Consider the following 26,582-nt stretch of genomic DNA (forward strand, 5'->3'; position numbering starts at 1 on the left):
CAAATTGTTGATGCATATCTTAGTTTAGTGTAGGCTTTTGGTATCTCGTGATTTGGACTAAACATAAGATTGAAAAAATTATATATATATGAATTCTATATATATTTGTAGATATATATGGGTATTTTTTGAGAACATATATTTTTTTAAAGGGGTTAGCCATGTTATTAGAATGAACAAAAATCGATCAACACAAAAAATATTTTTGGCCAAGACCTCTGGAATAAGGTCTAGAGGCTGACCCAACCTCATCTGCCTAAAAAGAGACTGCTGAGAAAGACCAATAAAACAAGTGCTAACAAAAGAGCTGCCTTGAAGGTTTTTTAAAAAAATGGCTAGGGCCCACTTTGGGCTGTCATGCCATTGAAGAAGAAGAATATTTAGATGTAGTCTGCTTTTAAATTTTTTTTAAAAAATTTGCTTTACTCATCCGTTTATTAGCGTTATTTACATTCCGAATATTGCGTGTTTTGAACAAATTTTTTTTCTAGATATATATGAATTATTTTTGGATATGACGAACGTATTTTAATATGGAGCAGCTTTCAAACAAATGACTCCCTGTAAAAAATTATGAAATTAACGAACTATCCATCCTTAATTTAGCATTATACATGTTATGGAATCAGTGTGATTTAGAATGATTTTTTTTTTCTTTTTTGAAATTTTCTATAAATATGACTCCCTTTATATTTATATGTAAGATATATGAAAGATATATTTATGTGAAAAGTGAAAGGTCTATTTATATAAAGAGTCTTCCTATGAATCTCGCTTCTCAAAAATTTTAGGCAATTTCAAAACAATAGTCAACCTTTATGTTTGTGCTATATATATATGCTGGACTTTCTGTGTTTTGAATTAATTTCTTTTTATATTTACCCGTATTTCTAGACACATGTGGATATTTTTTAAGATAGCATTTTAAGATGAAATCAGTTTTAACTAACTTTTTCAAAAAGAAAAAAAAATCCGCAAAATACCACTTATATCTATGTAAGCTTGTTTCTCTTAAGTGTTTAGGAGCAAATATGTCTTTTTAAAAATTAGCGCCTTAAATGAGTTGGAGCAAAAATGAATTTTTATAAATGTTCGATGAATATTTTCTGACAGATATGGGTTATCTTCGAAAAATTTAATGTTCATATTTTTTTGTAACGTCTAGTTTCGTTCCGTTGTGAAAATTCAGCCATTTTCCGTACATACATAAGTTGGATTGTTCTGAATTTTGGGAGTAAACGTATAAGAGTAGTATTGTAATTTTAGAAAAATTTTGCAAATAATATTAATTGGCATATATGGGAATTTTCGGAAAATATGACCCAATTATTTTACTATAGACTTAGAGATTGGATGACCAAACCAGAGGTCGATACATCGACCAGAAGTCTATTGTACCCTAACCCTAAATCATGACTAGCGGGAAAGCTTTATAGCTGAAACAAAGTTTAGCAAACACCTGACTAGAATATATTGTAGTTCCCAGGCATAGTTCCATATTTTAATATGGAATCAATTTCAAATGAATCGTGATGTCAAAATGTCTCGATATTAAGAAACGTAAGCGACCCTGTTACCACTGCAGTTTAAAGCGTTACATTTTGATTTGCTGCACAAAGCCAAAGAAACGTGAATTTCTTTGGCTTTGTGCAGCAGATCAAAATGTGAAATGTGAAACGTGAGTATCATAAAGAGAAGAAAAAATAAGACTTAGGAATTATTAACTTTAAAACTTGTAGTAAAAATATAATAAATCAAATGCTATTATTTATTTAAGAATATAAAATAAGTTCAGCAGATGTCAACATAGCAAAGTCTTAAGCCAATCAGTTCAATTTTTTTAAAAAAAACTTTAAAGATATGGTTTAAAATATTTAAAAATAATTCAGTTTTTTTAATGTATTTGCATGAAATATTGAATTATAATTGTATATTGTAAAATAATTTTTCGATATAATTTTTTTTAGAAAGTACTAAAATACTCGGCCGGGCAATAAATGAAAATTTTCTGCACTAACCAGATCCAACTGGAGATAGAATAAATAAAAAATAAAAAACCCTGGTAAATAGAATAAATTAAAGAAAAATTCGATAAAAATAATTTCTTCTACACATTTTTTAATGATTATCTTTTTTTTAAAAATTTATTTGTTTGTTTAATTTTACTAATAAAAGCTTAAGTTTGCTGGCGTGAAGAACAAATAAACCTTACTTACAAAAAATTAAATAAAATGAAATTAAAAAAAAAAAAGCTTTAAAACTATGTCCGAAGTTCATTTTCTTGAAAACATCTTGCCATTCTTTTCCATCTTTTTCTTAAAATAAAAAATCTTGTTATTCTTTTCACTAATTTAAATGTCGAAAATACTCGAAATCGATTTATGATGTTTTTGACTGTCATTTTCCTCTATAACGTCTTCATTTTTCTTGAACAAATATTTTTATTATTGCCAACCTTAACGTCTTCTTGGCACGTAAAAGGCTTATAATCAATATTTATGTAGGACTTCGTAGTTATGGTTATAAAATACATTGGTTTGGAAATATGCTAAACTGCAAATTGAGAAAATATGTTACGGAATAAGATTAATTAAAATTGTCCAAAATGAATTAAATACGACAAAAAAAATTATTACTGTTTTATTCTATTTTCAACAAGTTTTAGAATGGCACGTGAAAACTCATTATCCACTTTTTTTTTCGTTCGATAAGAAGAAGTATGGTGCTGAATTTTTTATGAGTTTGAACTACAAAAATTTTCTTTTTAATGAAAAAGGAAAGATAAAAATGTTCCTTTTCATCAAAATGGATTTCTTTTTCCTTTCAGCTTCTTTTTTTCTTATTAAAAATTTATAGATTTATGTTACATGAGATTTTAGACAGCTATACTGTTTTTCCTCATAAATCAGAAAATAAAATTAAAGGAATTTTAAAACTGCTCATGTTTGTAATTGAATTAAAATCATCAGCTCATTATTTAACAAGCGTACAAAATATTTAACTGAAAAAAAGGACGCCGCTCTAAATTATTATTTTTTAATTATCTAACAAAAGTTTTCTCGATAAATATAATCATTCCAGTACAGTGCGCAAAATAAAAAATGAACCACCTTGAATAACTTTTAATCTAATGACCGGATCTTCATTTTCTAGGACTCGTACTTAATTGCTCGAGAGTATGATCCTGAGAAATCGAATTTTCAAAAAGTAGTATAATTAAAATTAGATTTATTAGGATCTTTTTGCCATTTTTCTCAAATATAATATAATGCTATCTTAAGTAACGTTCTTTAGTATGGTGTAAAAAATTATGTATATTACAATTTAAAATTTTTTCGACTGAAATAAATAATAAAAAATATCAAATACTTAATAAAAGTTATATTTGTTTGAAATTATTTTAGCATAAGCGAATTTCATTTGGGACTATATTTCCCAGATTTCGGCTACCCTCTATATTTCCGGTGTCGGAAATCTGAATCGCTCGAAAAAAAAAAATGGTTTATTTATTAAAAGAAAGTACGTTTTTGTGTCTGATTTTGTAACTTTAAATAACGTCTGCTCTATTAATTTGCATATTTGAGATCACTCCCTCAAACTATAAGGATTGTGTGTTAGAAAATGAAGATCATTAGATCAAAAGTTATTCAGGGAGAAACTTTTTATATTATGTGCACTGTGCATTTTTTTCTTCTCATTTTTCTTACCTTCTGATCAAATTAGCTTGCAATATAAGACGAGGAAATTAGGTAATTGATTGAAATGACAAGTTTAGTAAAAAAAATATAAACGTGATCACAGTCATATACGCATTATTAAACTTGTAAAAATATATAAATTTCAACTTTGAACCCTAATTCTGAGCGAAATTGCTTTAACCTTAATACATGGTGCGTGGCGTTTTTAAGAAGTGCTTAAAGGTGCTTATTTTCGATTTCGTTTCTTAAAACCCCTTGAAGGTGCTTAATTTTCCCTTTTCGAAAATGAGTTTTTTTCTTTACCATGTCGATTTTCGCCAAGTATTTCCAATTGACAAAACCGTGGTTTTCACACTGTTCTTTTCAACTTTTTCTCAATTCATTCAAATACAATGCATTTCGGCGTACCGTCGGTCCATAGCGTATGAAAGCGCCAATCATTTTATATGATTGAAGAAATACTTGCGGGTCAGCATGTGCGTATACTGAGCTAGGTTCGGTGAGATTCTTGCACTCTCATGTGCAACTCTTCTGCATTTTGCAAAATATTCTCCATTTTAGGATTCATTTTCTTCCCTCTGAAATCGAACCGAAAAATCTCTCGATCTTTTTATGGTGGCTAATATAATCAAGAAAAGCCTTCTTTTTGAGAAACTAGTTATTTTATCATGATCGTGTAAATTCTTTGAAAATTATTTTGCATTTTGTTAATGTATATAGTGCTTAAAAATATCTTGAGTGCTTAAAAAGAACTTAAAATGTGCTTATTTTTTGTTGAAAGATTTGGCTACGCACACTGTTAATAAGGTGTCAATTGGAGCACCATTTTGCTTTAAACAACTCATTCAGACAAACAAATAAAAGAAAAGTTTTATTAGATAAAAGTCTTAAATGCTTCTTTTTATTCACATAAAAATTACCATCATTTTTAATCCGCGACTCAGTAGTTCCTTTCGTATAAAAATTATTACATCTTATCACACATAATGTTTTGGCAGAGAACTCATGTTATAAGTTTAGATTGTGGCCGGTATTTGATGGACATTTCGTGTTTGAAACGAACAAATTGCTTTCGATTTATAATATTCTGTCTTTCTCTCCAGGCACCTCTTCCCCGTTTATTCTGTACTCCTTTATGCACTGCGAATGCTGGATTCAGTACCCACAATTCAAATCCGGCGAGATGCATTTCAAATACCTGAAAAGATATATGATTATCAGCATTATTTAACAAAGACATCTTGAAATTAAATTGCATTTTATATATTGCGGTATATGATGTATATAGTTTTATATACATCGTATACCGCAATGATAAACTTTTACCTTCAATCTTAGAAAAGTATGCTCATTGGGAGTTTGAAATTTTGTATTTAAACGAGAAAAAAAAACTGTATCGAAATCTGATGAGTTTTTATAGAGAAAAGGGGTATTCAACATATTAAATCCTATTTGATTGCCGGGTATATGTTGGAGGTGTTTTTGATAATTACCTTTTGGCTCCTCTCTGTTTTCTCCAGCAATCAAGCAGGTTTTGGTGTCTTAGTTCTGTGCCTTTCCTCATAACTGATTTTCCTATATTGGTTGTTATTTATTTCTTTTTTAAATATTAACTTCGTTCGCATGTCTAATTTTTACTACATTTTTATTAAGTATTCTCGGAATATATATTTATGGCTTTGATGAAGGAACATGATGTATAAAATATGAATGAAATAGTTACTGTGGAGTAATTCACATAAACTTAAACAATTCGTATCGCGTAAGCGCGTTAAGTGAAGAAGTATATTTTGCTCGGTCATGTGGTTCACTATTGCAATCATTATCAAGTGTAAGACGGATTAACTTAAAAGTTGTAATTATTTTGTATATAAAAGATATGTACTAGTAAGAAATGTTACAACTTGGAGCAGCATTTTAGTTCGAGGTTGTTTTTTAATGGAACTAATTTTTGAAAAACAACTGATAAACGCGTTAATTTAATACAAATTATTTTTACTTTGATATAAACTTCATTCAGTTCAAAAATATACAAATTGGAAATAAGAGTCGACACATTTTAAACGCCCAAAAAACAGGCGCCTAGTTTGAAGATTTGCCATACGTGAATCATACGAGCATCAATATTAATAATCTTTTCAATAATAATTATTTATTACATTATGTGAAGTATACGATAGTTCTGGTAAAATGACATAGATTAAGAATTAATCAACCATTTATTGTAGAAATTTATTACAAATTATATTCAGCGACAATAAATCACGATAGTTATTCGTAAATATATATATATTTTGGCAATGAAAGGTCAAAAATTCTAATGCATTGTTGAGGAAATAATTAAAGTGCTCTCGCCTGAGTTAAAGACTATTAAATTTGTCGAATGAATAGTTTTTGACAGATATAGCAATGATTTAGCTAATAGCAATAACTTTGAATTAAATAAATCATTGATAACTTATGTATAAGTTTACTAATGCATTGTTTAAAAAAGTTTTTTTTTCTGTCGATTTTATCTAAAAAGAATTTTTTTTATAAATTTATTATCAGAACTAGTTATTTTTTTTAAAATTTGAAAATAAATAACAAGTAAAAATTTAGATTAACTAAAAATTTGTAAGCAGTATTGAACAGTATTTGAATGAAAATTATTGGATCTGTTCTACTGAATCTGTTTAAGCTAAAATAAGAGTTCACTTTGAGATATTATAGTCTAAGTATTCAGTGAAAAACAGTTCAATTTTTATCCATGCTTCTAATTTCAAATAAGAGTAATTCACTTTAAGAAATTATAATTATATTTTTTAAAAAAATATTTAATTTTTCACTCATGCTTTTAAGTTCAAATAGTTTTACTTCACCCTTTAAATTATAATAGATCAATCTTAAAAGTTTTCTCTTTTTTGTTAGGAAGGTCAATATTTAAGAGAGTATTAATAATTAGTTTAATATTACATATTTACAATAAAATAAATGATTTTACTTTAATTTAATCATTCCTTCTGTAGTAAACGAATTTAAATTTTAATCTGATTGTTTGAAAAAATGTAATGAAGTGATTGCGGTGTTGAGAACATAAATAACTGTAGAATCACTGTTAGTATTTAAAAAAAGGGACCAAACCTTATTTTCATTTATTTTGGTTTAATGGTTATTTGCCATGAATAAAAATAACATTATTTCTGAAAATTTTATCCGTGATTTCTCAATATGTGTATAACACGTTTAACTACTTGCAATTTATTAAAAAAAATCTATTTTATATTTTACAATTTCAAACATTGATAAAGATCATTTAAAAATAAATCAGTACATTCATAAACTATTGCTTAATTTCTTATTTGTTAAGGCTTTTAGCTTGGAAGATATTCATAAAGTTTTGTTTCCAATCTTAAGAATTTTATCTTTATTATTATTATTATTGTATGTAAAACTGTTTGATATTTTTCCTTAAAATTGCAGAATAATGGTAAAGTTTTGCAGTTAAAATAGCATAAATTAGACAGATATTATTTTATTTTAACTGAAATTAAATATTTCATAAATCAACAGTATAACAACAACAGAAGTGTATACTAAATACACATGATAATATTCTACACGATAACTCTAAGGTTATATATATCATTGTTGTATGTTGAATATATAGTTCTGATTTTAGTTACGATTGTTAAGTATATGCTTCTGATAGTTCACACAAGAGCGCATAAGTTTTCAAAACACTGCAACTAATTACAATTTTCTATTCTTCTTTAAACCAACCAAAAGAATCAAAGTACATTTAATCAATATAAAAAGTCGATTTTAACCTAGATTTTGCTCTAAAGTAATGGTATTTTTAATGAAAATCCGAGTAAAGATATCACGTTAGTGTATTTATCTTTTTATCGCTTTATCAATAAATCGACAGTATTCGATTTTTCCATTTATTCTTTTGAGAATGCAGATAAACATTATAAATTATAATTGAGTACACTGAATAAAGTGTTGTATTATTTTAAAAAAAAGGAAAACATGAAAAATAAAATTTAGATTGTCAATACTTTTACATGTTCTGTTTTCTTTAAAGGGTTTTAAAAATATACATACTAAATTACGTTTTTGCAATGTAGACATTTATAAGTATAATAAAAAAAAACTATGACATTATTGTAATTAAATGTAATAAATTTTTCAAAGTCATGCATTTTTTCTAAGACCGAAGCAATGTAGTTTATGGTAAATGCTATGTGGTATGTCTTCTATGGAAATAGTGTATGGATTTTCCTTCTTTTTATGGTTTTTATTGATAAATAAAAAATTTCGATATTAAATTAAATTAAACCATATAATTGAATACACGAAGTAATATGTTGTATTATTAATAGAATAAAAAGATATAAACGAAAAGTAAAATTTTAGTTGTAAATACTTTTACATGTTATTTTTTTCTTAAAAGGGTTTAAAAATATTTAGTGCCAAATTTATTTTTGTAATATATTCACACATAAAAATAAAAAACGCATTCATACATAAAAACAAGAAATATTATGTTATTATTTGAAATAATAATATACATTTTCGAAATTGAATTATATTACGCTATGGATTTTTTTAAGGCAAAAAGCATTGTTATTTATGGTGACTATCACGTGATACGTCTCCTATGGGAATAGTGCATCGATTTTTGTTCTACTGCAGGGATACAAATCGGCTTCGACCTTCCTTTTTTTACAAATAGAAGCAATTACTTGTTATTCCATGACATATAAAATGTTTTATTTCCTGCGAGTTCCACTGGGACATACAAGATTTTTTACTCAACACTTTTACGAGAGGACATTTCATGTTTTATTGCTGATCATCAATTGTTACAAAATAGAGAGCTGCATTTGGATGAGACGCTTTCACAAGAAATGGCTTTAAATAGTTCATATTTATGATTCTAATATGAACTTTTATTGTATTTCGTCATGCCTACGTTCCAGGAAAACTGATGTGATGTTAATTCAATTGAAATGAAAGTCTCTGAGAATATATGAACCCCTTATTTAACTATATTTTCCACGTGATTCTGGGATTTTTACAGTTTATTATGTCAAAAATGGCTTACATTGTAAAATTGTTTACTACTTAAATATTTATAATATGAAGATTTTACACCGACCTGTCCTAATTTAGGGCATACGGGTAAATGCTTATTAAAATTTCAAAATCATTACAATACATAAATTACCTAACATGCATAAAATTCATAAAATACATGGCAACAGCCCATGAATATGTCAGGCGAGTAAGATTGTATATGGAAACAATTAAAACATAAAACAGTTTGACATATTCACTAATTGTGCGTATTGCCAGCTAAAAAAAAATTACTCCACAGGACCCTGTCCAACAGGGTCAAAGGATCTCTATATAAAAATGAACACTAACACAACACATTGAACGGATTTAAAACTATAGGTCAAAGGACCCTTATAGAGTTAAGAGATATCAAAATTTATAGTAAAATATTTATAATATATAATTATAATATATTTTATATATTATAATTAAATATTATATTATAATTATATATTATATTATAAGTATATATTATATATTATATATTATAATTATATATAATTATATATTATAATTATATATTATAATTATAAATATTTATAATATATATTTTTTTAAAATTGCATTTTTAATTAATTTTTTTATGTTTTAGTGGTCTGTTTAAAAAACGCGTGTAGTTAAATTATTTTATACAATTTTATAACTGGCGTTAAACAGCCAAACCAATTCTGAGTTTATGACTATCAGTGTAGCATTGTAATTTTGAATCAAACCCAAAAGATAAGGGATCTCCTGGATCAAGCATTGCGACAAGTTAAAGCCTTCGTGGAGGACTTTTTGTTGGAAATAATGCGCATTTGCGTTATAAGGTGAGGTAAACAACGGAAACCTCCTCATGGTTAACCCGACGAGAAGGGAATTCTAGCCCATGATCCGACTACTACTGAGGATATTTTACGTCAGCACTGTGGTCGTTATAAAAATTTTGCTTTGTTTACATTTTTAAAATTTTTGTTTTTACTTCTTTTTATGTCCAAAACTTTATTTAATTTAACATTTTCTTGAATGTTTTCATTATTTTGTTTATTGTTATTTGATTTAACATTCGTTATTTTCTTCTTTCTTTTGTTTATATATTCTTTATTTTTATTTTTAACTTCACTTTCAGTATCGATATTTTTATTGCAAATTTTAACTGGGATTTCTGGAGAAATATGTGAAAACAAGTTGCTTTTATAATAAAAAGAAGTGATCAGTTTTCTGCAATTTTGCAATACAACCTGTTTAACACAATCAATCACTAATTAAAATCCAATGCAAGCTTTCAAACTTAATATGGTATAAGGTTAACCAGTTTTGAAAATTAAAAATTCAACTGACCTAGCTATTTTTTAAATTTTTTAATCTGAAGTGCAAGTTTGGTTAAGTTGCAAATTACCTTTTCTTTGTTTTACATTCACAAAGTTTTTTCTTTTTTTTTGGATATTTAGTTTTTCAAAAAGTATAGCTCTGATATTTTTTAAAGTACTTTTTGTGTCGGCATTTTAATTGGTAAACCAAAATAATAAAACAAAATAGTTTTATCACTCACAATCGGGTATTAGGCAATTCTAATATTTTCGTTTCTATTTTGTTAATCATTGCATCACTTAGACAGATTAAAACAAAGGATGTGAATATTAAAGTGGGATAAAGAGTGTTTTGTTTAGAATAATAAAATTAAGAAAAAGATTTACAGAAAAGGAAAAAGGTAATAAGATTAGTTGAGGCTTTTTATGTTACGCATATAAGCTATATTATTAACTTTGAATTTCGTAAGTCGGTAGAAAGACATGCAAGAAAAATGATGGAATAAAAAAAAAGTTTTGATAAATAATTTATGATTTATTAACTGAAGTAAAAAATTCCTTGTGAAACATTTTACAGTCCGTAGAAATGCAACTACAAAGTTGAAGTTTCGTGTGCTGAAAGCACCATTTTCCTTTATAAACTTAGCGATTTCTAAGATTTTTTTTGAAACTCTAATTTGTCAAAAAATTAATGCAATTTTAAGTGCTTTTTATCACGAACTCTTGTAATTTCGTTTTTTACTTTGCATAATAATTATTAATCAATTGTCGTAGAAAAAAATTATCACTCTCTCAATCTTCATTTTATAATATCGCTCTTGTAATGATGTCAAAAGTAATTAAAAAAAATTTATAAATACAATGAAAAAATAAGAGAGTAAAAAATAAAATGTTGCTTTCTACAGAAATTTTTATCTGTATAAAAGGCTCAAAAAGAAATAAAAACTGTTTTGAATTTGAATTGCTATGTGGTTATTGTTACATGTCGTTAACGAGCAAAACTATTTCTTATTCATTAATTACTGCTTATTTTGTCACACGTTCAGTATTCCTAAGTTTAAATGCATTTTTTTGAAATATTGTTGATTCTTTTTTAAATCTGGGTATCTTTTCATGAAAAAAAGGAAACAATGATGAATGAGAAGAAAGCACAGAATTTGGTAAGTGGAATTTTCTACTTGTACAATTAGTTAATACAAAAGTTATTGAACATTTAGTAATTTGCAAGTGCTGGTATTTGAAAGACTCATTGGACCAATAGGTATTATAGGTACTGTACCGATATAAATTTTTTTCGAATTTAAAAGGAATAACTGGATTACACTTTTCTGAAATAATGCAGATAATTTATTGTAATATTATTTATACGATTTTGGAATTCTTTGGTGGATTCAAATGACTTAATTATTAGAAATATTAGCAAAAAATACGAATAGCTGATTATTATTAATGACAATGAAAAATGGTGTTTGTTGAGATAGTACTGAAAAAATTAAGCTTACCTGAGTATTTCTTGTGAAACCATACCCTATGAATCTTTCATCGTGAAGGGGCACATTTGCTCGAGCAACATAAAAAGGTTCGTAAAAAAATTCATAGTTGCTTATTTTATACGCAGCTCTTAAACGGTTTGTACTGGGTAATCTTTCCCAGAGCGTATGGTTGGTAGCATACTGGTTATGAATAAAAACTTTTGCATGGAAAGGCCTACTCTGCTTTTTACTAATTCTGTCCAAAAGCTCAGCTTTGTTTTGAGGCACTGGCAACCGTTCAGGCATTTCGTACGTCGGGACAACGTACACACACTTTGGGCATGGTTTGGCATTTAATGATTGTTCAAGGAAGACATCTAACTGTTCAGATAGATGCGCTACTGGCATAATGTCAATATCAGTTAGGAAATGAAACGGAGTTCTCACGCCTCTGCGCGCCACGTTCCTCAGGTGATTTTGTGGATGAAGAGCTTGTTGCCACCACCGTTTAAAACTCCCAGTTCTGTATCGAAGCAACAAAGGTAAAGCTTCACTGCTCCTAGTACAAGTCGGTAGAGAATGGTGGTCATATTCATGACCAGATATGTAACTTTCGGCCGGAGCCATATCGCGGTGGTACAAAAAGTGGAAGGTTGCATTTGTACGGATTACTTGTGAGCAGAGTCTTAAATAAGCAATATAAACTTTTGCAATGTAAAAGTCTATTCCAGGAACAAACACAGCTATGGACATTGGAGCCTTCCATGTATCGGCAATTTCCATTAACAAATTCAGTCTATCCACAGAGCTTTGAGTTGCCAGTGTTACGTATGCGGTTTCACTGTAGCCGGCATACGCATTGCCTGTAACGACAGAATCATAGATTATGTAAGTACGTTTGCTGTCCGTTCTGGAAAACGATTGGTTGAAGTTGAAAGGAAAACTTGATAAAAGGTTTCCAATAAGTAAAACACCATCTTTGTATGAAGGTGCTGCTACTTCACCATTTATTATGAGATTTGAAATCAGACTATCTTTTTTTGATGTCCTGGATATAAATATCATAGCAAGGATGTTGCAAAGTGTGAAGAGAGCTATAGCTGTCACATAAACGTAGATCGATGATCGACTACATGATAGGCGGCAACGCTGCCGCATAATGTGATGACACCTAGAACATACAAAAAGAAAAAAAAAGTTAAGAAAATATATAGTTATTTTAACTACATTTATGCATCAAAAGACATCATGCATCGTTAGAATTTTCATTTTGAACAACTGGCAGCAATCTGTACATCTAATTACCCGTAAAATTAACGGTAAAATTTTTTTTTTACTTTTGCGGTTTCAAAATCGTTTACAACTAGTATGATTAAAAAACCATGAATATAAAACTATACGGTTTTTTAATCATTTACAAATAGCATGGTTTTAAAACAGTAAAAAAAGAAATTTAACTCTTCACCGGAGCTAGGCTTTTCGTTTTGTAATAGGCATTTGAATTACATTTTGGTTTAGTTGTGTTTTATCAAATGAACAGCCGAGTATCATTTAAATAATTTGCTTCACCTATCGTAAAACATGGAAAATACTAGACTTTTATGTGTTATGCAGCTCTATGGTGCAGCCGTCTATGCGCCAACCTGGACTGTTAATATCGTATCTAATAATACAGGGTACAATATGGAGAGTGCAGGACACTGGAAACTCGTCATGCGTTGAAGGGAATGAAGGAAATATTGTTTTGACAACGCAGGAACTCGAGCTCATATTCTCTCAGTCATGAGATTGAGAGATTATCCTTCTAGGCTATAATTTGTAAATAGTAGCAAGGAACTAAGTGTCTTCATTAGGTGTGCCTAGTTGGTGCGATACAATTCTGGTTGTTTAAATGTATGAGGTTGTGGCATAACTAACTACCACTACAAATATTAAATACCAAATCGCTAGTATATAAGACATGTTAACTCGATTCTATCTTGAGGTACCTTTTGATAGATGAAGGTTGACGCAGTCAAAAATTAAATCCTCACAAGGTTAAGTACTTAATAAACTGTTGGCATCTTATGCATTTACATTTTTTTTATTTAACAATACTAAATTCTTTATAAAAACAAACATTTATGGACAATATAATGCTCTCGTAACTTATTACATTCACGTACATTTCATATTGACGTTCTAAAAATTTTTAAATCTCAAAACAAACTAAACATAACCGCTGTTGCCATTTTTAATTTACAATATATTTGCGCTTTTATTCGGACTAAGCATGACCGCTGTTGCCATTCTTAATTTACAATATACATGCGCTAACAAAACGGTTTTTCTCATAGTTAACAGTTTAAATACCATCCTTTCATTGTTATTTGACTGTTTTGTTTGAATATGGTAAAATAACAATATAATAAATTGTTCTTTAACCATTTTTTCCTTGAAATTTCCAACAGTTTTATACTGCGAGAAATAGCTAGAGGATGCATAAATAATGCCTTAATAAAATCAACATCTCGAAATTTGTTCAAGTAGATTGCAACGTTTGAGAAAAAATTTCCTATAATCTTAGAGATATTATTAGATTTCGCAATAATTATATAACCATGAGTCAAAAATCAACTAATTTACTAAATTTAATTCCTTAAAACTATTGCTAAGTAGTTTGAAGACGATTATTTAGAATAACAAATGTAAGCATGAAAATATGTTAGCAAAGAATTCTGACCTTTGCAAGAAAAAATATGATGTATGATTTTTTCTTTTTCTTGTAATGAAAAATTTTCATGAAATCCAATTTGGCTTACAAATAACATTATGCTGATACTAACTTCTGATTTACCGCTACAGCGAACAAATGTTAATCACCTGCATGGAAATATTTGGGAATTCTAACAGTCATTTTGGTTTTAAGAGTTTTTCTCTTTTATTTTAATGCCCTAATTTTTTGTAGCACTTGTTGATAGTGAATTTTTGTAAATGAAGGGAAACAAAAGAAACCATAACAAATTTATATTGAAAACTCAGTAATGTCAACTCTTTAATTGTGAAGCCCCTGTGGTGGCACTTATTTTGAAATGTTTATTCATAAGGTTAGCCTAAGCATAAACATGAAGTCAACTTCATGAGCAATTAATGATTCATTCAAAGTAGCGTTGCTATTCTAAGCCGGTGTCTCTCAAAATATCAATTTAGTATCTTGTAAAGAAAATGAACATGAATTTATATTTCTTTTTATTCAATCGTTGAGACACTTAACTAGCTTTACACCACTTAAGTTAGTCTTTAAAATTTATTTAACATCACTTTTTAAAAGCGTTACTTTTTATTAGTGCACTTAATGTTATTTTTTTAAAAAGTGATATGATTAGTATTCATTGGTACTCCCTTGGTGATGAAAAATATTTAATAGGGAAAAAAAATCACCAAGCTATTGTGAAATAAATAAATAAGTAAAAATAGAAATAAAAAAATATTTTGTAAGCAATTTCCTAAAGTTTGTTATAGATTTGAAAGCTAATGTTCGTTCTAACTCTCTTTATCTCAAAGATATTTACTTTTAAAAACAATAAATATTAATTGAGCATTTTTGTTTTGTTTCAATATTTTCGACATTGAACATGACATTTTTTAATACTGGATCCTATTCCATCAAAGACTTTTTAACTGTTTTGGAGAGCAAGACTGCCACTGCCTTACTGTGGATGTCATATTCTTTTACATTATTAGAGAAAATAATAGACTTTCCACTTTTAAGTCGGATCTCTCCGCTTGCATTCCACCTATTTTCACTGATGCCAAGAATTTCAATTTTATATCTTTCAAATACAGATTCAACTTGGAAAAGTTTTCCAGTTTCATATAATGTTCTTACATTCCAGCATCCAATTTTGATTGCCGTCTTAGAAGAGACGATCTCTACCCAATCGCCTTACATCTGTATATGGGTCATTCTCGCAAAAACAGTCATTCTCATGTCCCCAGTATATTTTATGTTTGTTTTACAGCTTACGAAAAAAAAAATTCAGGGAAAGTGTCCTTCAGAATGTAAGCTAACAAAAGAATAAAAATAAAATTATCAATTTTTATTTTTTTTTTATTTTAGGTAATTAAAATATACCAATATGTCATTCCCTCACTTGTCCCCACTGCTGATTTAAAAAAAGAAAAAAATTGTTTCTGAAATAAAATTTTTTTTTTTTTTACAAACTCTTTTTTTTTTCAGAATACTGAAATATAAAATTCAGAAAATCAATTTTAAATTTAATTTCTGATAAAAATATTAACACAGCACTATTTTAAACTTTGTCCCCAGTGTTTCGCGTCATTCCCTCACAACAATGTTCTTATCACCTGCAATCTTCTTAGAATAAAAATATTTTAATAAAAACTTCAGAAGTTAACAACTGACATCATAGAACAAAATTGCAGTATGTTTCCATCTTCAACTTGAAGAAGCTTTGCTGTGGAATAAATTTGAATGAATCAAACCAGGTAAAATTTTTTACATTTGTCATTCCGTCATGTCATTTTTTAGAGTAAAATAAAATACAATTTCATCGAGAAAGTGGGTAATTATATGTTGCTTTCTTGTATGAATATAATTGTATGTGATTGACTTCAGAAATTAATTAGGCCTAACTGTTATTTTCAAATTTTATTGAATTCGTCATTCCCTCACTAGTGTATAAAGTGAGGGAATGACGCTGAAGTGAGGGAATGATTCAAGATGAGTTTATTATTAAATTTTTTTTCATTCAATCATGAAAGCCAATTTTTTTTCCCAAACCTGTAAAAACTATTAAATATATAAGACTAAATTATAATAAATATTAGATATACTTAGTATGTTATCATTTTCAAACTTTAGGTAGATGTAACTTAGATAAAAACATGTATTAAAATAAAATATCATTCCCTCACTATTAGTGTCAGTCCCTCACTTTTTAAATAGTGAAAATAATTAATTTACTTATTAATTAATTTGAAAAATAAATTAATAAATTGATTTATTAAACTAATTAGTTTATTTATTAAATTAATTAATTAATTATTATAAATTAATTATTTAAAAAATTAATTAATTTAAATATTAAGTATAATTTATAGGATCTATACTTTCTTTATAATGCCATTACATATTTCTATTAATATAGATAGTTTCAGAGCTTTTTATTCACTTTACTTTTTTGGGATTTTATGAACTGAAAAATGACAGTTTTCGTGAGAATGACCCATATACATATGACGGAATCACAATATTAAGTGGCAAAATAGAAAGCGAATTTCCTAGCAATTTTTCTTTCTATGTATGGGTGTTAGACTAAAAAATGTCGGTATTTATTCTTAAATTTATATCCTGCTAAATATCTTACATAAGAGCAATTTTTTTCTCCCATACAAAACTAAATATAATTAATTAAATTTAATTAATGAATTAATATTTGAAGAAACTATATTAACATCAAGAGTCATCCACCACAAGTTCATAAAAATATATTTGAACTTGAGTGGATGAATAAAAAGTATTTTATTAAAGATAAAAAAAAATTTGAACAAATATATATATAAAAGGAGAGTGTGGACTAATAGTAGAAATTGAAAAATGGACTAAAACTGATAAAAGAACAGTGTGTGACTTGACGAGAATTCATCCCCGGTTGAAACTAAAGAAAATTTATATCATTGTCTTTTGATACAAAGTTTTAACCAGCTCTTCTTTTCATTTCATCAGTCACATTATACATTGCGCTGAATCATACAAAATCAATAATTTTTTTCATTGAAGATTATAAACATGTCTAACTGTAACACTATCCTATTATCCTATCCTCTAATCAAGAGTCATGTTATAAAGCGCTATATGGAGCTCTATATATGTTGTGCTCTTCATATATCATAGAAGAGCTGCCAACAGTTTCTCACGCGATCTCACCGCTTCATGTTCAACTGAGCGTGCAAGCTCCATACGCTCACACGCATCACAGACTTCTGGACAATGAACGGACTTAAGAATCGTCTATCATTTCTCCAATGATTTTTTAATTGCTCTCACATATTAAGAGAGAGAGAGAGTGACTATGTATGCACGCCTTCACCAAATTCGATCAGTTGGACAAACTTTTGGTTTCAGTTGGATTTTTTGATGGTCCAAAGGATTCTGTGACGTGAATTTGGAATGATTCTATGAATTAGTGATTTTTGTGGCACGTGGCATAATGTTTTAAATTGAGGAGATTATTACTTCCACTTTATGCTATAATTGTTTTAAAAAAAACCCTCATAAAATACGCATATTTATTTCTCCTTTTGATTATCTTTTTATTTATTGATATAAAATTAATTTGTATTTGTTTATAATTTTTCAATATATTTAGATTTTTTGTTGCTTTCAACTTGTTTTGTATTAATAAATATCAATTTTAAAAATATTAATAAGAAGCTCATTGAAATGTGTGATTATTAAGTGTACTCCTTTGACGAGTTTATTCTTGGCTGAATTGGCACACTCCATTGACCCACACGCATCACAGACTTCTGGACAATGAACGGACTTAAGAATCATCTATCATTTCTCCAATGTTTTTCTAATAATTGCTATCGCATATTATGAGAGAGAGAGAGAGAGAGAGAGTGACTATGTAAGCACGCTTTCACCAAATTCGATTAGTTGGACAAACTTTTGGTTTCAGTTTGATTTTCTGAAGGTCCGGAGAATTCTGTGACGTAAATTTGGAATGATTGGGATTTGGAATTAGTGATTTTTATGACATGTGACATGGTGTTTAAAAGTGAAGAGATGATTACGTTAACATTATAAGGGTTAAAAAATATTAATATTTATGCAAAAACATGTATATCTATTATATATAATTCTCTTACGTGGCTCCCAAATTTCGGCTGTATTTCTTTTCCGCCGGTGGCAACGTTTGCTTTGTTTTGAAAACACCAAAGCATTCTGCCTTTTAATGATGTGTTTCTGATCTAATATATATAATTCTCTTACGTGGCTCCCAAATTTTGGCTGAAGTACTTTGTACAACTAAATAAGATTCTTTTCACAACAGTTAAATATTTACTTTATTTTCTTCATTCATAGAGAAAACAGTCGGCAAAGAATTCTGTTAGATTAAAAAACATTTCGCTAAAAAAATATCGAATTCTAAAAGAAATAAAAATAAACAACTTAAAAAATAAAAATGCTGTTGCCAGCCATAGAATTTTTGAAAGTTAACTTAGCAACATAAATCAAAATGACATAGAAGAGCGACTAGATCAAAATTATGATGCCTGAGAGCTTGACGTAACAAATCCTTCAATTCTAAAAGTGTTGTATCGTCAAATGCGCAAATTAACAATTGTGTTCTTAAAGAAATTCTATAAAAAGTTTTAAATAAACAACCTACTTCCACAACTGCTTATTGAAGAACTTGGCTCATTGATTAAAAATATTGTTTTAATTTTACAGTACTAACTTTACTTCTACTTTCATTATTGCTATGACCCTCTTTCATTACATTTTACAACTTCATGCTAAATTTGAGGACTTTAAGTTGTTTTGTGGTTGAATACTGACATTTAGAAAAGTGTACATAAAAAATAATATTTAGAAGTTAAGAGTGGCCTCAGAAAAATTTGAATTGTTGACATTGAACTTAACAATGGATCGTTTTTGTGAAAAATTGAATTGCATTGTTGACATCAAAACTAAAAATATTGTGTTTCAACTTAACAATATTACCTTAATTTATACTTTAGAATTGCCTCGGAGAGATTTGAATTGTTAGCAATGACTTAAACAAAAGGTTTTATTTTAACTGACAAATACCATATTATAATTTTAACTTTTTCTATGACTATACTCATTTTCTTACTCTTTTCTTTGTTTTTTATACATTTTATTTTTTTGTGATAAAATAAAAAACTTATAGTTGTTCTGCTTTTGAACACTGATGAAAACACAAAATGATGGGCTTCATCAACAATCAAAAATATATACATTTATTTTACAAATTCCATATTATTAAGGTGGCGCCCTTCAGAGGATTAAAAATACAAAATTATCTTCATCAAAGCCGATGCTTTACATCCGGCGTTCAGTAGCAGACTACTATTTCATATTGTTTTACAACACATGGCTTTAGCCCTCTGGTGGGAAAGACTTAAAAACAAAACTTACAACAGTTACTTTTCTCAACAACTGAAATTTAGAATAGTGTGATTAAGAAAAATATGTGAACAGTTTGCAATTCCAAATTAATATTGAAATGTACAGGTGTATAATTTTCTACAGTGAAAAGTTTTCGGAACTTCAGTATTCAAAGAAGTATGCAAAACCTAGACGTTAAGAACGTATCCAATGAGCGAGCAAAGCGAGCATTGGATGCGAAGCAATCCGAAATGAACTGTGAAAGCAGTTCCGGGGGTTGGTGAGCGCCAGCGAGCAGGGGGCGAAGCCTCCTATATTTTTACTTCAATTCTCTTTTTATTTATCCATATAATGATAATTTGCATTTCTTCATAATTTTTTAATGTATTTGATTTTCTTATATTTTTTAACCAAATACAAAAATAAAAATATTAATAACAAGCTAATTTCATAGCACGATTAATTGCACACTTTTGTCGGGTTAATTAATGGGTGCATTGTTAATATGTTTTGACACCTACATAGGTTTCTTATTTGCTTCAAACAATCAAAATCTAAAAATAATAGCAGTACTATATCATAATGTTATGAACACTCGGAAGTTATTTAAGTATTTTGGAAAAACTACGAAATTTCTATAAAATGGTTTTCAATAAAAGAGTGATGGATGCACTTTTATGCTCTTTTACAGAAATAATCCAAAAATTATAATGCGATGTGCTTTTCAATAAATTTCTGAAAGATCCGTTGAAAAACAAAGCAGATAAAAACGAGAAAAAGTAAATGTTATCAAGTTAAAGAGTTCTTTTTAATTATATTAGTTCACAATCTCCCTTTATAAATTTATATGTCTAGTTCAAATTTTCAATCATTTATAAAATACTTTTTATTCATTAGCTCAAGTTTAAATACATTTATTTAAACTTGTAGTGAATGACACTTGATTTTAATACAGTTTTTTCAAATAATCATTAATTACTTAAATTTAATTAATTAGTTTTAGTTTTATATGAACAACGCAGTAGTTTTAAATGTTCTCTAAACAATTTTATCTCATCAGCCACTTTTCGAGACAAACCTTTTCCAAGGCCTCTTTAAATTTTTTTAAGCAAACACTTATAAAAACGATTAGAAATAGCCTTTTTTTGCATTAATTATTTTTCATATGGTACGCATTTATTCAAATCGTAAATTAATTGAAGTGTCCCCCAGATCAATGTTTTTATATTTCAACTTTTATTTAGAAATTTTTACTGAAATTACCCTTACTTAAATAAGAGTAATCGGCTTAAAACTTATCAGAAGAACGTAAAATGACTTTTAGCCAAATTATTTAAAAACATTCTGCATTATTGTCACATTATATTCATGATAAATAAAAAAAATCAAAATAATTTGCTAGAAATTCGAAAATTATTATTGAAATAATTATTTTTAAAGTCTACTCGATATTTAAAAAAAATTTCTTTATAGTAAGAGGGCTTATAGACATCTGCTAGAAAGTCCCAACGTAATTAACGTCAGTAAACAACACTCATTGGGGGGCAATAGGGTCTACGTAGGGGACATAGGAGTTGAATAATATAGTATTAAAGTATATACAGTAGCTAAATAATGTAGTGCTTGGGTAGCAAAGTAAAATTTAAAATAAAATTCCTGTGAAAGCAATTTGATGCCTTAAAAACGAACGCTAGCCTGGATTTTAAACTTTACCTTTTATATGAAAAATTCCATGGGCTATTTGTGTAAGAAATTATGATTAAAATTCAAATCTAATATAAGATCGCTAATTCACTCATATAATGAACCTGACACTATTATAACTTCATTAAAAGACAAAGAATAAAATGGGCAGGGCACGTTATCAGAATGGATGAAAACCGTACCACAAAAAGAGTTTTCAATGCCAAACCAGTTGGCACACGAAAAAGAGGCAGACCGAATTTGAGATGGATAGATGGTCTAGAAAAAGACCTTTTGGTCTTAAAAACTGGAAAACGCTAGCAGGAAAAAGGTTAGCCTGGAAGAAACTTCTTGAGTTTTCTTCCTAGGCCCACCCTTGCCTTTCGAGCCATTGATGATGAAGAAACTGTAAATAGTAGTTAAATAATATAGTGCTTGGATTGCAAATTAAAATTTAAAGAAAAAAAAACCTGCGAAAGTAATTTGATGTTGGAAAGCAAACACTAGCAGGGATTTTCAACTTTACCTTTTATATGAAAAAATCCACGAACTATTTTTGTAGGAAATTAAGATTAGTTTAAGATTTAAATCTAACAATAAGATCGCTAATTTGTACATTCAGTAAAAAAGGACTGTAGTTAGATAACATTTTAATGAGATGAAGTTTATTATAATGTTACCCGATCAAAAAGCTCAAGTAGAGGAAAGTGATAACTTTTGTTTTGAAAAATATAACAGAGCAGAAGGTTGACATTTCCATCAGAGTTCATGAATGTCATCTTGCTAAAAAAGAAATGTAAATTACTTTACATTTTAATATAATGAATACTTTACATTTTAATATAATCTCAGAGATGATGCCTTTGACTTATTTTACTCTTGGTTGAAATTGTTCAATCTTTTGTGGAATTTATAACTTTTTTTTGATATTAATGCTTGAAATAATTAAAATATAGTTAAGGCCTTTTATTGAAATACTTATGTTGAGTTTGAATGTTTTTTCAATTTTTATAAATACGCCACTACATGAATTCAAGTATGTGAATTACATCTAATAACTTGTCAAAAAGCAGTCTGGACATAACAGTATATTAAATAAATAAAAGAAGCGTTTATTTGCGAAACTTTCCCTTTTAATAAAATACTTGTAACAGGAAAAATGATTGAATAGATCACATTCATATCAAAATGTTATAAAAATGTCTGAAACCTTATTTTGATTGGTTTTAAATCAGATTTATTCTCTATCTCATAATATAGTGCAGAGTATTTATTATTTAATTCCATTATTTGACATGTTAATATTTCTGATAAAAATATTCAGAAGAGCTAAAAGGGCAATGTTTTCGATCTAAAAATAAAATATTAGGCGCACGTGCTCCAAACTTTTTTTTTACAAGTTGAATATTTCGATCACAAAACACGAATTCGCTTGACACACCCCGACTACCTCGTAACTGTAACTGTAATCATGCTCATCAGCGAATAAAAATAACTATAGAAAAGGGAAAGTTAATGGCGTAAATCATTTCCATGCTCCGTTACGAATGGATAAGTACTCAGGTTGATTATAAATATCTATATATAAACCCCACTTGGGCTTAAATTCCAATGCATACTGGGAATATAAATGTAATCTTTCAAATAAAAATGGTACTGACAGACTTCATTGGCAATGTGAATTAATGCATTTCCAAGAAAATAACTTTTTTGTCATCAGGGATATCCACAAATGATCGCAACGGTTATAGATTACTATCGATAACAGTGTATTTATGTTTTCTTTTTACTGTACGGAAGCCGTAATTGATCTCACGCATTAAATAAATGTAACATTGATTTAGCTGTAGCCGAGATATTGGCGATGGTTCAAGTTTATTTGTACATTTAATATTTAACCATTTGTTTGGAATAATTTCAGTTTGCCTTTAGTTATTAATTTACTAGAATCTGTAATAAATGAGCCAGAGTGGCTCAGGGGATAGAGCGTTCCTCTCCCAATGAGTTGAGCCTGGGTTCGAATACCAGTGATGGCAGTAGGTTTTTACGAATCCCGTACCCGAGTTAAACCGGCTTGCACCACAGTGCCAACGAAAAAGAACCTCAGTGGTAGGCTTATCATCAGAGCTTATTATCTTAGAGTCACCTTGTCTTTAGGCTAACCCTGGTAGGGTTTTGTGGTTTTCCTTTCTTGTAACGCAAATGTGGGTTAATTCTATCAAAAAATCCTCCACAAAAGTCAATTTTTCCTAATACCGGGTCCAGGAGTTCCCATGTTTTCTGGATTGGTTTCAAAATTACAAGTGTTCGAAGTTGAACATTGGTAGTCGTAAACTCAATAAAAATTGAGTCGTCCTCTCAATGACAGTGATGAAATCTGTAATAAATTGAATATTCTTGCTAAAACAGGCATAAGTGAAGGAAAATGGTGAGATATCAGATCGGAAAATTTTCCTTGATGATGTAATTTCGCTGCTTAAACAGGTTTTTATAGCAACCCTTTCAGCTAATGTTTACTTTTCCAAACTGGCAACAACGTTTCTAAAAAGATGCTGTTCGTCTTATGAAGAATGCTAACACCATTCTTCAATGTGGATGAAGCGTGAGAAATCAACTTCTTGGAGCAAGCGTGGCTATATCTTTATTACTCAAGGCATACATTTTTTAAATAGTAACTTAACTTTTTTTAATAATGTGACATATTTCTGCTACACCATTTGCCTCTTCAATTAAAATAACATGGAAGGAGAATATTATTCAAATTTCAAAAAATAATAACAGATAATATTATAATGTTATTACTATATTTATATAATAATATATTACTATAATGCATATTAAATGTGAAGCATTATATTTTTATGTAGGAATAATGTAAAGTGGATGTTATTATCGGAATGGTGATTGAATCTGCAATGCCCTACAGTAAATTTGCAAAAAGTCTACACACATGCTTGCTTGAGACCTTTGCATGTTGTTCTAGAACTCCCACGTCTTCATATACATTTCAGCCAATCAGATTCTGGTAATTTTATGAATTGATTAATTTTATTTCCAGAACGATAACTCTTCATATTATGTTGTAGTTTCAGTCAGACAGTATTATCAAAATATAGCTGTATAGCGTATTCCCCGACCTGTTTAGAAGTCATACTTGTTGAGTTCGTAATTATATGTGGACAAACAAGGCAATGTAAATGAATGATTAAAAAACTTACATATAAATGCAAACGTTTATATAGAAATACGACGAAAATCAAATATTTAAGGAAATGTTCTGTTGTAGTTATGCTACTGCCTTTAGTATATGTAACTAGGGATATACGATCTTGCATAAATTTTTCAGTTAGTACTGGACAGTAGCATCAATATTATATCAGATATCAATGATGGTTGTCTTGATGTTTGTCAACTTTAGCGAAGACTCAAAATTTCTACTATTGGTATAAACAGTACAGGCCCACTGAAGGAGATCCTTCCACGTTTTATTGAGGACTGAGATTAAGAGAAAGGACAAGTTATTTCCTGTCAAGCACCTTATTACCCTAAAATCATTGAGGTGTAGATAGTATACCGTAAATAGAGACGTTGTTCTGTTGGAAAATTAAACTGGTGTCAGTAATTCTCAGTGCGAGTGACAGTAAAAAGCTTTCAACGATTTTTTTATAGCCTCTAGCCTTCGGTGTCTTTTGGGAATAACCAGGTAAACTTTACCCCATATCGCAATCTTCCCACGCGAGCCGTGGTGGCTTAGGGGATGAAGCGTTCGCCCTCCAATGAGTTGAACCGGGTTCGAATCCCAGCGATGTCTGGTCGATACGAATTTCGCAAGCAGCTCGCGCCGATCACAGTGCTGACATAAACTATCCTCAGTGGTAGACGGATCTCGGGTTAGAGTCCCCTTGCCGTCAGGCAAACTGTAGGAGATTTTCATGGTTTCCCTCTACATGTAACGCAAATGCGGGTTAGTTTCTTCAAAAAGTCCTCCACGAAGGCAAATTTCTAATAAATACTTGATCCAAGAGTTCCCTTGTCTTTTGGTTAGGGTTAAAAATTACAAAGTTACGGAGTTGAACATTATTAGTCAGAAACCCAAAAAATTGGGTCTGCTGTTCAACGACGGTTATAAAATAAAATAAAATCTTCCCAGATTATTAAAGAGCTTCCATCTTGTTATCTATTGAAAATAATTCTTTTTCTTCCCATTTATAATTTTATTTTCATATTTTTGAATCAATAGTGCAGCAAAAAATGTAACTGCAGCCGGTGTTGAAAGCCATCCTCAAACAAAAAGTATAGACACTTGTCTAGTATCTATAAATTTTCTTAATATATATATCTTGTTTTTATTAGTTTGTTTTGTGTGGAGTTACGGCAAGTAAATTTATTTCCCTTTTTAAATTTAATCGAACATTTGTAGGTTGACTCAGATTAACATTTACGGATCAGAGAGCCAAGCTCGAATTTTGCAGTTGAACTGGCCACATTCTTGTAGCAAAAAGGGGCACAAATATCAACAGATGAGTATCTAAACCTTGTTGAAAGTATACTCAGATACGTTGCTAGTGTAACTGGCGAATGTAGTAGTCGTCGTTTCGATTGATTTTCTTACTTTTTCTTATACCAACACATCTTTCTATTACTATATGTTCTATTACTATATGTTCTATTACTATATGTTCTATTACTATATGTTCTATTACTATATGTTCTATTACTATATGTTCTATTGCTATATGCTCTATTTTTCTACAATAATGGTTGTAGTGTGTTTATAGAATTATTATTATTTTTTAGGAAATGCTTAATCAGCTACCGTTTCAGTATGCAATTATTTAAAAATAAATTTAGATAAAAGATTAATAACACTTTTTTATTAGAAAAAAAATATTTAAATTTCGAGATTAACAGAGGTAATACCAATATAACCCTCCATATACATTAAATACTCAAAAAGAGGTAATTTAAACCGCTTAGAAAAATTATCATTAATACTCCCGTCATTTTAAGAAGTATTATCAATTTCAACGATACATTTATATTAATTAAGGTATTGTTACATTGTATTTTTGTTTTAGATCTTTTAAAATACATTAATCGTGCTTAACAAATACTTCATACTTAGAAATATATTTTTTGCAGTTATTATTAATAATAACAGAAGTGTTCCATATAATTTGTTATGTGGACA

The 26,582-nt window shown here is 28.8% G+C and overlaps 1 protein-coding gene across 1 annotated transcript in view; it reads right to left on the bottom strand.

The window, feature by feature from the left end:
* Positions 1-4,556: 4,556 nt before the first annotated feature.
* LOC107444584 (beta-1,4-glucuronyltransferase 1) overlaps positions 4,557-26,582 on the bottom strand; it is a 34,473-nt gene continuing 12,447 nt past the window's right edge. The window contains exons 2-3 of the mRNA XM_021146094.4: positions 11,596-12,736; positions 4,557-4,896 (exon numbers count right to left, since the gene is read on the bottom strand). Coding sequence (XP_021001753.1) covers positions 4,702-4,896; positions 11,596-12,723 — 1,323 coding nt within the window. The 5' untranslated portion in view covers positions 12,724-12,736 and the 3' untranslated portion in view covers positions 4,557-4,701. The remainder of the gene's footprint in view (positions 4,897-11,595; positions 12,737-26,582) is intronic.

Source organism: Parasteatoda tepidariorum, chromosome 1 (assembly GCF_982258835.1).
Source record: "Parasteatoda tepidariorum strain Cologne lab strain chromosome 1, Ptep-v5.0, whole genome shotgun sequence".
NCBI classification, from domain to species: domain Eukaryota; kingdom Metazoa; phylum Arthropoda; class Arachnida; order Araneae; family Theridiidae; genus Parasteatoda; species Parasteatoda tepidariorum.